A 16,921-nucleotide genomic window follows, 5' to 3' on the forward strand; every position below is an offset into this window, starting at 1 on the left:
TGCTGTGGAGTATACTTTCCAATATCCATTTAGCTACAAATAAAAGCAAAGAACTGCGGATGCTGGATTTCACAATTTCTGGCGATAGGCTATACACCAATATCCATTACAAGCCTACCGACTCCCACAGCTACCTTGACTACAGCTCCTCACACCTCGATTCCTGTAAGGACTCCATCCCATTCACTTAGTTCCTTCGCCTCCGTCGCATCTGTTCTGATGATGCCACTTTCAAAACAGTTCCTCTGACATGTCCTCCTTCATCCTTAACTGAGGTTTTCCACCCACGGTGGTTGACAGGGCCCTCAACCATGTCCGGCCCATCTCCCGTGCAACCGCCCTCACGCCTTCTCCCTCCCAGAAACATGATAGGGTCCCCCTTGTCCTCACTTATCACCCCACCAGCCTCCGCATTCAAAGGATCATCCTCCGCCATTTCCGCCAACTCCAGCATGATGCCATCACCAAACACATCTTCCCTTCATCCCCCCAGCGGCATTCCGTAGGGATCGTTCCCTCCATGACACCCTGGTCCACTCCTCCATCACCCCCTATTCCTCAACCCTCTCCCACAACACCTTCCCATGCAACTGCAGAAGATGCAATACCTGCCCCTTCACTTCCTCTCTCCTCACCATCCAAGGGCCCAAACACTCCTTTCAAGTGAAGCAGCATTTCACTTGCACTCCCTCAACTTAGTCTACTGCATTCGTTGCTCCCAATGCGGTTTCCTCTACATTGGAGAGACCAAACGCAGACTGGGTGACCGCTTTGCAGAACACCTTCGGTCTGTCCGCAAGCATTACCCAGACCTCCCTATCGCTTGCCATTTCAACACTCCACCCTGCTCTCATGCCCACATGTCTGTCCTTGGCTTGCTGCATTGTTCCAGTGAAGCTCTTTGCAAACTGGAGGCATAGCACCTCATCTTCCGACTAGGCACTTTACAGCCTTCTGGACTGAATATTGAGTTCAACAATTTTAAATCATGAACTCTCTCCTCCATCCCCACCCCCTTTCCATTTCTTCCCCCTCCTTTTTGTTTTTTCCAATAATTTATATAGATTTTTCTTTTCCCACCTATTTCCATTATTTTTAAATGTATTTCCACCCATTGTTTATCTCTACCTTTTAGCCTTTTTAGTATTCCTTCCCCCTACCCCACCCCCACTAGGTCTATCTGTACCTTGTTTGTTCTGCTTTCTACACTTAATTAGCACATTCCTTTAGATAATATCACCACATTCAACACCTCTTTGTCCTTTTGTCTGTGATATCTTTTGGTTATCCACACCTATTATTGGCTTCTTGTCCCAACAACGCCCCCCCAAAAAAACCTGCTTATATTTCATCCCTTTCCTATTTTTACTTAGTTCTGTTGAAGGGTCATGAGGACTCAAAATGTCAACTGTGCTCTTCTTTGCCGATGCTGCCAGATCTGCTGAGTTTTTCCAGGTATTTCTGATTCTGTTTTTGTTTTCCAATTAGCTACATGCTGTTTGGTTATCAATCACTTTAGCGTCAGAGGAAATGAATAGTTTGCATAGTTTACAGCATATTGGTGATGTAAACTGTGAAATTCATTGCTTATATAGGCAATTAAGATGGAAGAAAATATGAAAGATTTTGTTGGAAGGTGCATTATCAAACAAAATTTGACCTCTGTAACTAAAGTAGGTTAATAATTAGTATCAAGCTTTGCCATCACAGAAATTGAAGAAACATGTATGTAAAAGATACAACTGTTCAGTTGAGGTCAAAAGCTGGTACAATTATTAGACCCTGGGTTATCCTATTGCACAAGCAGATATAGGGCCGTTTGAATCATCTTGCACAAAAGTAAGATCCTCAGAGTGACTGCTGCCATAGAAGCCAAAAGATATTGGCAACTGATCTAAATTTGTATCAATTAGATAAGAACAGGAGAGCAGTTGGTCTACTGAGTCTGCCTTATACTGTCACAATGTAACTTTTGTACACCATGACCCCAGTACCTTACCCAATTTAGGCAATAAGCTAATGAAATCAAGAGCTGAATACTAAACGATGTGCAGGAAACAAGTTTTGCAAAAGGCCAACATGCCAGAAACAAAAGTTTTAAAATTACTTGGTATTGTAGGGTGGCCAAGTTGTGCTATTAATGGTAGAGTTGATATGCAAACACCTCTTGGGTAGAAACATTAAGTTTATTTACAACATACTCAGCAGCAACTACACGTGCTTTCAACTCCAGCGCTATCTCTACACTGACTGCTGATGTAACCCATGCCACTCTCCTATTGGTTACTACGGATCATGTGATCTTGCCTAACAAGTATTATTCTTAAAGGTACATTACACTAAATAAAACCATAATTACTACATTCCTCCAGCTTTAACTTGGCTATATATATTATATTTACAAATACATATTTTTCAGGACACATAATATTTACACTGGGTAAGGAATTTACAAGTTCAGTCCTTCAGGTGGTTTCCTGGTACGAGTGGAACATCGCAGCTCCACAACTTCAGATTCTTCATCAGGAACCTCCTTTCCGGAGTTGCCTGAACATCAGGTGCTTCAGTGGGCACTTGCAGTTCAGTATCCTCAGCTCTTACAGGAACATCAGACATGTCTGTCCTGGGTTGAGTATCAACAACAGGAAATGCAGGCCCGGTCATGATTACCGGTGGAACAATATCTTGATGATTTGTCTCCCTCTTTCTTAAATGGTCCACATGTTTACCATATGGTGAGATAGAGCTCCAGTCACCACACTTATTACACCCGGTAACACTTTGGTCTTCCCTGAAGTTTTTCACATATACCAGCTCTCCCAAGGTAAATTTCCTCTCACGACTATGCCAATCATATCTAGCTTTCTGGCTTCCCTGACTCCTTTCCACCTTCCCCTCCAAATTCGGCATTATTAAACTCAATCTCGTCCTGTGACGGCGTTTCAACAAGAAGTCTGCAGGTGTGACACCTGTTGTTGTATGAGGGGTAGTCCTGTAATCACAGAATCACAGAGTGCAGAAGAGGCCCTTTGGCCTATCAAGTCGGCACCGACACATGAGAAACACCTGACCTACCTATCTAATCCCATTTACCAGCACTTGGCCCATAGCCTTGAATGTTATGACATGCCAAGTGCTCATCCAGGTACTTTTTAAAGGATGTAAGGCAACCTGCCTCCACCCAGGCAGCACATTCCAGACCGTCACCAACCTCTGGATAAAAGAGGTTTTCCTCACTTCCCCCCTAAACCTCCTGCCTCTCACCTTAACTTATGTCCCCTTGTGACTGACCCTTCAAATAAGGGGAACAGCTGCTCCATATCCACCCTATCCATGCCCCTCATAATCTTGTGCACCTCAATCAGGTTGCCCCTCAGTCTTCTCTGCTTCAATGAAAACAACTCAAGTCTATCAAACCTCTCTTCATAACTTAAATGTTTCATCCCTGGTAACAACCTGGTGAATCTCCTCTGCAGCCCCTCCAGTGCATTCACATCCTTCCTATAATGTGGTGACCAGAACTGCACACAGTACTCCAGCTGTGGCCTCACCAAGGTTCTACACAACTCCAACATGATCTCCCTACTTTTGTAATCTATGCCTTGATTGACAAAGGCAAATGTCCCATATGCCTTTTTCACCACCCCACACATGCCCCTCCCCCTTCAGAGATCTATGGACACACACGCCATGCTCCTTTTGTTCCCAAAACTTCCTAGTATCATGCCATTCATTAAATACATCCTTGTCAAATTACTGCTTCCAAAGTGTATCATCAAATGAAATGACACATTCAAGTTAATTACAAGTGCCATGAAAATTCAAAACTCAGGCTTCCAAAATGCACTTTTAAATAAGGCCGTTGCTTCTCTCAAACTATCAAAAAGCATAAAAATATATTGCCTACATGGAGGATAATCTTTAATGCTGCATTGTTTTTACAATTCTAGCAGCATTCAGAAGTTATTTGTTCCATTAATTAAAGGGAAATCTGTGTCACTGAAAAGCAAAAAACCTTTATTCTTGTGACAAAATTTTTGCAACCAAAAAAAGCCAATAAATTGTCTTTGCTTGTTGTCTTTGCAACAAAAATAACATACGGCTCTACAAGATGTCTGGTTTTCTCAAAACTGCTACATTCTCGTTTTAAACAGCATGTTCATGGGAAGATTTTAGTGTTTTTTTTGCTTAATGTGATGATTGTATTTCTTTTTAACTTTGATAGCTAGCATTCAGTAGCATTCACATCAGAAGGCAGACTGCAATCAGCTGGGACCACATTTATCTTTTTTACCATCTTCTGATTTCCCTTCCTAAGATTTCAGAACACTTGAGGCAACTGTTCAACCCCACAGCTCTCCTGGTATCTCAGTACAAAACACAGATCAAACCTGGGATTTTCCCTGTCCATATCGCTCACTTTTAAGCATAACATTTGTTCATGCACAAAGCCACCAGGAGAACTAGAGACTAATAAATTTGCATGGCAGATTTTCTTTTTAAATATATCTGAGAACAGCACAATGAAGGTATCATTTCTGAAAGTCTCGTCCTCCAAAAATACTAATTATACTTGTGTGGTAAAATCAACAGCAATAGACACAGAAATTATAGGTCTGTGGAGACAAACAGCTGTGTGGCTGAAAAGGGAATGCGACAGAACTTGTTGGAAAATCCTTTGGTTGGGTTGGAATCCAATCCATTGTTTTACACATATTTCAGTTTTTCAACTTCAGTTAGATATTCTTTTGCTGCATTATTTTTTTCATTTTTCCCTTCATTTAATTTTAAACTGTCTTTATTTTTTAAGAAAAGTCCAATTTTGTTCATTTTTCCTTATTATTTTAAGTATTTTTGATTTTTCCTTCCTATGTGATATTCTCACAATTGGATTCATAACATATTTGTAACTCAGCTTTGTGACAGTGCAGTCATGGGTAAATTGGTGAAGAATTTGTCAATATTTTATTTTCATCATTGTGTTGTGTTGCTTCTCTTATATCTACTATATAACATACAACAAAAGGATTTTAAAAAATTTATTTATGGGATGTGGCATCGCTGGCTAGGCCAGCATATGGTGATTGTCCCAAATTGCATTTGAGAAGGTGGTGGTGAGCTGCCTTCTTGAACCGCTGCAGTCCCTGTGGTGTAGGTACATCTACAGTGCTGTTAGGAAGAGAGTTCCAGTATTTTGACCTAGTGACAGTGAAAGAACAGTGATATGGATCCAAGTCAGGATGGTGAGTGGCTTGAAGGGGAACTCCCAGGTGGTGGTGTTCCCATGTGTCTACTGCCCTTGTCCTTTTAGATGGTAGCAGTTGTGGGTTTGGAAGGTGCTGCCTAAGGAGCCTTAGTGAGTTCCTGCAATGCATCTTGTAGATGGTACACACTGTTGCCATTGTTCATTGGTGGTGGATATCTACATCATTACATCCTTAATTATTTGTGGATCTGTTCAGATGTTTCACACTGACATTCTCTTCGTAAATCTTGTTTGTTGTCCTAATCTTTAAGCACAATGTTTGGGCTCTGACTCCTATATCAGGCAGCATTAAAAAGTCACATTTTGATCTTATTGAAATTGGTCTAGATATTCACAGATTTTTAGCTGGAATACTGTGTATCTGAGTCCAATGACAGACATTGCAAAATAATACCATTTTTATATTATTAGCACCTGTGAAGACATTACCACAGGTTGTATGGTTGTTGCATAGCAACCACAACAAGGTGCTAATAATGTGCAATGTGAGGTAGTGATCATGCTGTGTGACTGCTCAACCTATGAAAGAACATACAATTAGATTTTCACCTGGGGAGAATAAGTGGTCAAAATGTTTATTACTGGATTTACAACAATATCCAAGTTATTAAAATTGCTTTAAATAAAACAGTTCAAAACAAAGTTCAATAGGATATCCTTTGACATCATCAATTCAGCAACAGAAAATGAATTAGTTAGCTCAGCAAATTAAGATTACATGATAATTTAACTTGGATGTAAGCAAGGAGACTTTCTGTTCCTCCACAATATTCCCCGTCTCTGCCCTTATTACCTCAGGACTCCATGTTGTTTCTTGTTGGCCTTCTGTCAGCTACCCTCCATAAACTCCAACTTATCCGAAACACAACTGTCCTCATTCTGTCCCATTACCAAGTTATATTTGCTGATTTGCACTGATCTGCACAAATTCCTTGTTCCCTAAACCATTTAAGATCATTATCCTTGTCTTCAATCCACCACGGTCTCGTTAAGATCATTATCCTTGTCTTCAATCCACCACGGTCTCGTATCTTCCTACCTCTGCAACTTCTTCCAACAATTAAGCCTACTTAAAGTTCATCTTATTGAACTAACTTTCTCTCACCATCTCATGGCTCAGTGTCCCTTCCTCTTGCTATTTCTCTGTTAGGCACTTTGAGAAATATTGTACCTTAGAAGTGCAATATAAGTACAAGTTTCTGTTGTTAAATTTCAGTGTGGGGCAGGAGGGCAGTAGATTCAAAAGTAATAAGTCAAGAGGAAACCAGATGTTCTTTTCTTCCCAGAGCTATGGATACATAAATTGACTCTCAGGCTAAACCTAAGTGCTGCATGACTCCTTTTGCTAGTCACCCCATTTTCTCTCTAATTCTTGGGATAAGGCTTGATCCTTCACAGAGAGGAGCCCTCATTCCACAACATCAAAGGTAGACAGAATGTTGGAACTCATACGAACATACGAAGTAGGAGCAGGAGTAGGCCATTCAGCCTCTCGAGCCTACTCTGCCATCTGATAAAATCATGGCTGATCCGATTGTAGTCTCAATTCTACTTTCCTGTCTACCCCCTGTAACTTTTGACCTTGTTGTTAATTAAGAATCTATCTAACTCAGCTTTAAAAATATTTAATGACCCTCCCTCCACTGCTCTCTATGGAAGGGAATTCTATATACCAATGGCCCTGTGAGAGGAAAAAATTCTCCTAATCTTCTATCTTAAATTGGAGACCGCTTATTTTTAAATTGTCTCCCACAAGAGGAAATATCTGTTCATATAAATCAACAACATGCACTTTTAATATAATCATCCTAAGGCATCTTAGAGGAGTGTAATTAAACAAAATCTGACATTAGGTCAAACGAAGGATGAGACATAGGACAGGTGACCAAAACCTTGGTTGAAAGAGGTCATTTTAATGGGTATTGTAAGGAGGAGAGCGAAGTGGATAGCGCTTCTCCTTCTGGAGGGAATATATGGAATTCTAGAGTCTAGGCAGCTGGAGGTTTGGCTACTAGTGGTGGGGTAAAGGGACAAGGGTATGGATAAGAAGCCAGAATTGTAGGAATGCAGAAATCTTGGAAAGTTTTAAATCTGGTGGACGTTACAGAGATAGCATGGGACTAAGTCATGAAGGGATTTGAACACAAGGATTAGTGTTTTCATATGGAGGTGCTCAAGGACCAGAAGCAAAAATCAGCAAGCAGAAGGATGGTGGGACTGTGCAAGTTAGGATATGGGCAGCAGAGTTTTGGTCTAGCTTATTTTAAGGCTACAAAACCTTATTTCAAAGCCAACAAGCTTATGTCATTTTCTGTTTAAGCATTTCTCATTATGAAAACATGCAAATACAGTGCCTTCACGTCAGTCAGAGTATAAGGGCCAGATTTTCCTGTTGGAAGCAGAAATCAGGAGGTGGATTTACTTCTGAGTCACGAGCCTGCCAGTGACACCAGCCTGCAGTGAAGTGTGATTTTCCCAGGGTGGGAAAACTTCCACTTTTTACCTTTGAATAAAACTGATTCATCGCTGCTGCCCTGTCCCTGCCAGGTTGCAACTAGTCAGCTACACAGAACTCCTAAAGGCCACTCAAGAAATCACTTTACAAAAGTGAACTCTATTTTATAAAAAATCAATGGTTTAGAGAAATACAAAATCCTCTGCCAAATGTTCTGATGTATAATTATGTACAGTAGAGAAAATGGTACATTTGTCCTCTCTGTGACAAAACTTTGGGTTTGTAAACGCTTATTTTATAATCCAGAATTCTGATGAAAGTGCAGCTCTTCAACAATATTGGCTACCCAAAAACCACCCTTCCCAGAATGTACTACAAAAGTGAATTAGCAATGGACCCCTCACGGGTAATAAAATGCTGGAAAAGGTGATGCAGGCTTAGCTGCATTTTTCTACAACACTACAGTGCGCAATCTTGAACATTTGAAAGTGTATTTGTTAACATTGAAGTCTGTGAAGTGTTAATAATGCTAATTGAGTCAAGGTTAATTAGTCATCTGAATTTACTTTTGTTTACCATTTTTGAACTTCATCCTTTTTGAAAACTTACAGCATTAGTATATCTGTATGTGTTTACTCAGCACAAATGAACCTTGTGGTGCCTTTGTAAATTTATGGATACATGATTGTATATAGTCTGATGAATAATTCTTTTTTTTTGTAGGTGATTCCACGCAATTGTAATGCCTATTTAAAAAGATGTTCAGGAAACATAGACAGACCACAGAAGAATAAATGAAGTGCATAATCTCGCATAAAATTCTGCAAATATTTTACCATTCCAGTTTATCAATTTCATTGCATCAAGGGTAGAACAGCCTTCATATGCTCAGTATGCATGGCATCTTTGGACAGGGTAATTGAAAGCTTACTCCTTCCTTTCAAGGACAGAAATCTGCCAGTCACATGGAATATATGAGACAGCAAATGTGCAGTGCTTGGTAACAAATTATCTGGTGATTAAACTTAATAACAGTAATTGCAGAATCTTTAAACACCTATTTTTGGGCAGAGGAAGCCAATCCACGATGAAGAACACATCATTCAATGCCTGTTTTTTTGTTGGGCTTGCAGTCTCTGTAATAGTGCAAACAGTCGGAAGAAATATGGATTGTCCAAAGTTCTGCATTTGTGAAATCAGACCGTGGTTCACACCAAGATCCATTTATATGGAAGCTCCTACAACAGACTGCAATGATTTAAACTTCGTTTCACTTCCACAAAGAATACCAGCTGAGACACAGGTTTTGCTACTACAGAGTAACAACATTTCAAAAATCGAGAACAGAATAGACTATTTGGTCAATCTTACAGAGATAGACTTATCTCAAAACAATTTTTTAGCAATCTGTGACATCAACCTAGGAAAAATGCTTCAACTAATGTCACTGCACATGGAGGAAAACAAGCTCACTGAGTTGCCTGACAGCTGTTTGCTTGGACTTAGCAACCTGCAGGAACTCTATGTTAATCATAACCAGATTTCCAGCATTGCAATGGGAGCATTTATAGGTCTTGATAACCTTCTCAGATTGCATCTTAATTCTAACCAATTGACGATGATTAAAAGTGACTGGTTTGAGGCTATCCCAAGCTTGGAGATTCTAACAATAGGAGAAAATCCCATCACTAAAATTCAAGATATGAGCTTCAAACCTCTCATCAATCTACGTAGTTTGGTCTTAGCCGGCATTAAGCTCTCAGAATTGGGGGACAATACCTTAGTTGGCCTAAACAATTTAGAAAGCATCTCTTTTTATGACAACAGACTTATCACTGTGCCCCATGCAGCTCTTCAGAAAGTCCCCAATCTCAAATTCTTGGATTTGAATAAAAATCCTATTCAGAGAATACGACAAGGGGATTTCAAAAATATGTTGCACTTGAAAGAGCTGGGCATTAATAATATGGCAGAACTGGTTTCTATTGATTGTCTTGCTCTTGATAATTTGCCTGAACTAACAAAAATTGAAGCTACAAACAACCCAAAGCTATCATATATCCATCCAAATGCATTCTACAGAGCTCCCCAACTTGAAACATTAATGCTTAACAGCAACGCACTAAGTGCTCTCTACAGGGGCACAGTGGAATCTTTACCTAAACTGCAGGAAGTCAGCATTCATAGTAATCCAATCAGATGTGACTGTGTCATTCGCTGGATTAACATGAATAAAACGCATATTCGATTTATGGAACTACAATCTTTATTTTGTTTCGACCCACCCGAATTTAAAGGTCAGCATGTCCGAGAGATTCCTTTTCGAGAAATGACAGATATGTGCCTTCCATTAATAGCTTCTGAAAGTTTCCCTTCTGATCTAAATTTAAACAGTGGGAGCTCAGCATCTCTTCACTGTCGAGCTACAGGACAGCCAGAGCCTGAAATCTACTGGATCACACCATCTGGCAATAAACTTCTACCTAACACTGCAACTGATAAATATAGCATATACCTTGAAGGAACATTGGATTTATTTAATATAAGCAACAAGGAAGCAGGCTTGTACACTTGCGTAGCCCACAATCTGGTTGGAGCAGATTTGAAAACAGTTGTTATAACAGTGAATGGATCATTTGCACAATCCATGAATGAATCACTGAATATCAGAATAAAAGAAGTGACATCACATTCTATCCTAGTGTCCTGGAAGGCTGTTTCAAACAGTGTGTCATCAAATATTAAATGGTCTGCCAAAACAAATTCTGACAACTCCCAACTTACTTATACAGTCAGAGTTCCAACAGATATGCATATATATAACATAACACATCTGAACCCATCAACTGAGTATGAGGTATGTGTTCATGTAGCGAGCATTCATCAACAAACTGAAAAGAAATGTGTCAATGTCACAACAAATGGTTTAGACCTAGCTGTAAAGTCAAGTGGACAAACTACAATCTCAGCACTTGTGGCTGTCTTTGGTGCAGTCTTTGGTGTCATTAGCATGACAAGTCTCTACTCTTATGTGACTTGGAAGATGAAGTGTAATTCCAACCACAGCTGTTTGGAAAAGTACATGCTGAATAAAGCAACATTTCCATCAAACAACTTTTACCCTCCTATCATCAATCTTTGGAACACAGCAAAACTGAAGAATGGGCCACTGGAAGTTAAAGCCACTGTAATAGATGTATCAGCAAGCTGTTCATAAAACTTTTTTGTAAAACAAAATGTAAAAAATAAGCCAGTTACAACTGGTCTGCTTTTAAATGTTGGGTACAAAAAAAGAAGATAAAAGCACAGGCCCTGCTTACAGGAAATGGGGAGGAAAACCCTCTCCTGTACAGTACATTTGTTGTATGATGGACAGACATACACTAATACTAATTAAGACAATTCAAAGATGTGGATTGGTGAGAGTGTGCCTTTAAGAATGACATCTTTAAAAAGAAACAATCACCAGCCAATCTGAGTTGTAACAACCTAACATCCACTCTGTCAATGTTAAACTGCTCTCTGCAGACAAAAGATATGATGGTACAATGGCACACTGATGCTAGGTGAAGGTTAAAAATATTTTTCCTGTATTTAACTATGTAATGTGTAACAGTAGTGGACTGTAATAGTGGTCTCCGAGCAATACCTCCTGTCCTGTTTTACACAATACTTTAGCTGGCATTTGTTTAGAAGCTGGGCAGTCAAAAATAGAATGCCACATGTGGTGTTATTGAATGGATGCAATCCGTTAGACTAGATCACACGGTGAGTAAAAAGTATGTGAAATGGATTTTTTTGGAAACAAAATTAACACTTTTGAATAAACTCACAATTATGTCTGGTTCCCTTTTAAATTCAAGTGTTACAATATTTTTCTGAACTGGAAATGTGTTGCCAGTAACAACAAGAAGTCTATTTTTTTAAATGAATATAAAAGAGATAAACATGAATTTCAGTTTCACATGAGTAGCAGATAGCTCTGCACCAGTGTCTGATTTGTGGACGTTTTTATTTATTGTTCAGGTGAGATGAGGCGCATAATTTTTTCATTAACTGCAGTTCAACCACATTTCAAACCAATTTGAGCTTTATTCACTTTATGGTGCATAAACTAAAACAGCAGCGCTATCATGCCCTGTTAAGTCATTGCTTTTACAAAAGTACAAGATTTCATAAATTTCATCTTCAACATCTGACATTGAATTTTTGTCTTATCGTTTTTATAGTCAGGGCATTTTTATTCCCCCATTTGGAGAACCGATGCATTTTTAAAGACATGAAAACTTAAGTAATATGAGGAAGCAGCTCCCAAAATATCCAGTAATACTGAAGATTTGTATCTTTACAATGCTAATGTCTTTTTTGCACCCAAAAAAAAATCACAAAATTGATAAATCACCATCACACACAATGTGACACGAGAATTTATCAGGTAGACCTGCTCATGCATCACCACAAATTTCAGCACCTTGGACAAAGCTTTCAGCACTGAGCCATTTGTCAAAGGCAAGAGATTTGAAATACAGCCTCTTACAATGCAGGTACTGAACAGGTCAGCAGGAACTTGCTCATGTATCTTACATTCTCCCCTCATTCTCACTTGCATTTAGTAGCCATTAATAGCAAAGTTCAAAAGCTACAAAATGCCCTCTGCTGGATGCATCTTTTATGAGTGAAACAGGATAAGGCAGTAAAAATATTCTATGACAATCACTTCAAATTACCAAAGATTTATATTTGCAATAAGATCTAATTCACAAAAATTCATACATTTGGTTTATAAAAATGAAATGAACAAAGCTCATGTAAATTCTATTTGTAATTTTGGGTGGAATGTTCTGGCCCCGCTCGCTGTCAGGATGGTCCAGTCCTGCCAAAAGTCAATAGACCTTTGGCTGGGCCACCGAATCTCCCACAGCAGGTCCAGCCATGACAGAGCTGGAAAATCTCGGCTTTGATTGTCATGAACAGAAAAGCCTGGAGTTTGTGGTCAGCAACGAAGCATGGAGGTTTACTGCTGACCTCGAAGTAGGTCTTGCTGAGATCTCTGGCGAGACTTTCACCTTTATTTCTGTGCAGTTATACTGCAATTGATTGCAATGTTTTTACTGGAGAATTCCCAACCCGTAGCTGCAGTGATGGCATGAAACTGACCTAGCAGCCAATCACATTAAACCATTTTCACAGCCATCCAAGCAGGAAACAAAAAGCAATAAAATATATATTTTTTTTAAATTTACATAGAGTAGCTAAATGCTTGGAGCTTACACATGAGTTGAAGAAAAAAGATAAACTATTCTGAAAAAAATCTTTAAAATTGAATCAATCATTTAACAACACTCCATGAATATAAATTATTTTTTCAAGCCAGTTCTGTTGTTCATTAAATTTTATTAATTACATCGCTGTTATCTCAACAACAACTTATATTTATATTGCACCTTTAATGTAATGAAACGTCCCAAGGTGCTACACAGGAGTATTATAAAATAAAGTACAACACACAGGGCCCAAGAGAGAAATCAGGGGCCTTGGTACTTCTCCCATTTCTGTGCCCCTTATCTCCAACACACACCCTTAACCTTCCCTCTCAAACATGCATATTATTTTTCTTTCAAGATTCATCAATCAATTCACCAAACAATCACAGAAAGGTCCTAGTAAAATGATAACAAACATTATGGGCATCTGGTTAGAAATATCATCCGATGTATGCAGCATGGGTCATTAATGTTAAGAGCAACAACAATATAATGCAGTATTAGTTTGCATGCACCCTATAGGTGCTCTCACTGCCACTATTAAACAAACCAGAGGGTACAAATTTTATCTAAATCATCATGCAATATTGTTAATTGAACAGCTATTTATAACACTGTGCAGACATTAACATTGATTTCTGTGACTGCCTCATTAACATATTCTTCACATTGTGCCTTTTTTTAATTCATTCAAGGGATGTGGGTTTTGCTGGCTGAGCCAGCATTTATTGCCCATCACTAGTTGCCCTAGAGAAGGTGAGTGAGCTGCCTTCCTGAACCACTGCAGTCCACGTGGTGTAGGTAACAGTGCTGTTAGGAAGGGAGTTCCAGAATTTTGACCCAGCAACAGTGAAGGAACGGTGATTCAGGATAGTGAATGACTTGGAGGGAAACTTCCAGGTGGTGATGTTCTCATCTATCTGCCGCCCTTATCTTTCTGAATGGTAGTGGTTGTGGGTTTGGAAGGTGGTGTCCAAGAAGCCTTGGTGAATTTCTGCATTACATATTGCAGATAATAAGCACTGCTGCTACTGTGCATCGGAGGGGGTGAATGTTTGTGGATGTGGTGCCAATCAAGCGAGCTGCTTTGCCCTGGATGGTGTCAAGTTTCTTGAGTGTTGTGGGAGATGCACTCATCTAAGCAAGTAGGGAGTACTCCATCACATTCCTGACTTTGGCTTGCAGATGGTGGGCAGGCTTTAGGGAATCAGGAGGTGAGTTACTCATCGCAGGATTCCTAGCTTCTGACCTGCTCTTGTAGCCAAAGTATTTATATGACTAGCCCAGTTCAGTTTCTGGTCAATAGTAACCCTCAGAATGTTGATAGTGGGGGATTTGGTGATGGTAATGCCATTGAATGTCAAGGGACTATGGTTAGATTCTCTCTTGTTGGGGATAGTCATTGCCTGGCACTTGTGTGGCACGAATGTTACTTGCCACTTGTCAGGTCAAGCCTGGATAGTGTCCAGGTCTTGCTGCATTTGGACATGGACTGCTTCAGTATCTGAGGAGTCGCCAATGGTGTTGAACATTGTACAATAATCAGCAAACATCCCCACTTCTGAACTTATGATGGAAGGAAGGTCATTGATGAAACAGCTGAAGATGGTTGGGCCTTGGATGCTCCCCTGAGGAACTCCTTCAGTGATGTCCTGGAGCTGAGATGATTGGCCTCCAACAACCACAACCATCTTCCTTTGTGTTAGATATGATTCCAAGCAATGGAGAGTTTGTCCCCCTGATTCCCATTGTCTCCAGTTTTGCTCGGGCTCCTTCATGCCACACTCAGTCAAATGGGCCTCAATGTCAAGGGCAGTCACTCTCACCTCACCTCGGGGATTCAGCTCTTTGTCCATGTTTGAACCAAGGCTCTAATGAGGTCAGGAGCTGAGTGGCCCTGGCAGAACCTAAACTGGGCATCAGAGAGCAGGTTATTGCTAAGCAAGTGCTGCTTGATAGTAAAGTAAGGGAAGGGGTCGTCAACAATGCCATATACACAGTAAATTCATAATTGGGCGTTCGCCTATCTCTTAGGACTGACTGACCCAGGTTCAACTGCTGTTCACATGGAACCCTCCTCTACTTGGGCCTTCAAAGTTCTCATTTGAATATTTGCTACTACCATCAAGATCTGCACTGGCGGCAGCGAAAGATTCAATACTTGCAACCCAGGTTGTAAGAAAGCCCATCAGGTTTTGTTTTATATATTTCAACTACCTGTTCTGTATAAAAATGAAGACAGTCTCCATGATGCAGCTCACGTTGTTTCTTAATTGGAGAGTTGTAGAAGGGAGGGATGGAGGGAGAGAGGAAGGGCATTAGGAGAGGGGATGGTCCCATTCATTTGCTGGTGCTTGTGTCCCTCCTCCCTCCCTGACAGGAGCAGTCAATGAGACCTCTCGCCACTTCACTTCTGCCCACTGATACTGCCACATATGGCTGATGTTGTGGGGCTGCATTACTCAAAGAGTGAGAGAGGGAAGCTAGTTATTGAGCCAGGCGGAGCCTTACCCTGCTGCTGGCTGGGGACAGAGACAAGGAAGGAAGAGGATATATAATATATATATATGATACAAAAACATCACTCCCCAGCCACCTTGACAAACCAGCTCTGGGTCCCCACTCCATAGCCTTCGCTCACAGCCTTCACTTCCCACTAGGACAAGATGACAAAAGCACTGGGGGGTCCATTGGCACCAGGACTGGCCACTGCCTCGGGTTCAGGCTCACACCTGGGGAGCCTTTCCTGCGCTGCTTCAATCAGACTCTCGCCTCGTTCCCTTTCCCCCTCTCCTCCTGCACTGTCCCCCACTCCCCTCCCTTTCTCTCCGCCTATATCCACACCTCCTGTTTGCTTTTGTCTGATCCCTTCCTGCTTCTCTTGAGCTTAGCCCCTCTCCCTCTCTCTCTTTCCCCTTTAATGCCAAGATTGTTCTTCACCAACATGAAACGGAACCTTGGCAGCAGCAACAATAAAATGGGAGAGGAGGAGGAGACATGCTGCAGATCGCCCTGGATCAACTCTCACTGCTTGGTCTGGATAATAACGAGAACTCCATTTATGACAAAGTACCCAGGCCCCATCTCCTGGTGTTTTGCACCCTGTGCATCCCCCTTTCCCAGACCCTGATGACACCGAACCACATAAGGGGATATTCAGTCAGATAACCAAAAGCTTGGTCAAAGAGCTGGGTTTTAGGAAGAGTCTTAAAAGAGGAAAGCGAGTTAGAGAGGTATGGGAGGGAATTCCAGAGCTTGAGCATAGGCAATTGAAGGGTGGAGCAATTTTTTTAGTATATGTATTCATTCACCAGATGTGGGCATCGCTGGCTAGGCCAGCATCTATTGTCCATTCCTAATTTCCCTTGTTCAGGGGGCATTGCTGTGGGCCTGGAGTCACATGTAGGTCAGACCAGGTAAGGATGGCAGATATCCTTCCCTAAAGGACATTAGTGAACCAAATGGGTTTTTACAACAATCGACAATGGTTTCATGGTCATCATTAGACTTTTAATTCCAGATTTTTATTGAATTCAAATTTTGTCATCTGCATGAATGGATTAAAACCCCGGACCCGGAGCATTACCCTGGGTCTCTGGATTACTAGTCCAGTGGCAATACCACTATGCCACCACTTCCAATTATAATTTGGAATGCTCAAAAGGCCAGAATCAGAGGAGTTCAGATGCCTTTGAGGTTTGTGATTTTGGAGGAGATTACACAAATCAGGAGGGACAAGGCAATGGAGAGATTTGAAAACAAGGATGAGAACTTTAAAATCAAAATGTTGCTTGACAGTGAGTCAATGTAGGTCAGTAAGCACAGGGGTGATAGGGGAATGGAACTTGCTGTGAGTTAAGGGTAGCAGAGTTTTGGATGACTTCAGTTTACGAAGGGTAGAACATGGGAGAGCAGCCAGCAGTGCAATGGAATATT

The 16,921-nt window shown here is 40.7% G+C and overlaps 2 protein-coding genes across 9 annotated transcripts in view; one reads left to right on the forward strand and one right to left on the reverse strand.

Annotated features, from left to right (window-relative positions):
* The window catches only part of immp2l (inner mitochondrial membrane peptidase subunit 2), a 660,141-nt gene that overhangs the window by 357,543 nt on the left and 285,677 nt on the right, over nucleotides 1–16,921 (reverse strand). The window lies entirely within an intron of this gene.
* Nucleotides 8,809–10,938, forward strand: lrrn3a (leucine rich repeat neuronal 3a). Its single transcript, XM_041216419.1, has one exon. It carries the CDS (start codon nucleotides 8,809–8,811, stop codon nucleotides 10,936–10,938), a length of 2,130 nt encoding a protein of 709 aa, XP_041072353.1.

Source organism: Carcharodon carcharias, chromosome 21 (assembly GCF_017639515.1).
Source record: "Carcharodon carcharias isolate sCarCar2 chromosome 21, sCarCar2.pri, whole genome shotgun sequence".
NCBI classification, from domain to species: Eukaryota; Metazoa; Chordata; class Chondrichthyes; order Lamniformes; family Lamnidae; genus Carcharodon; species Carcharodon carcharias.

Bases quoted from the DNA above. Each gene is read 5' to 3' on its own strand.
- lrrn3a (XM_041216419.1), top strand. From the start codon at position 8,809: ATGAAGAACACATCATTCAATGCCTGTTTTTTTGTTGGGCTTGCAGTC.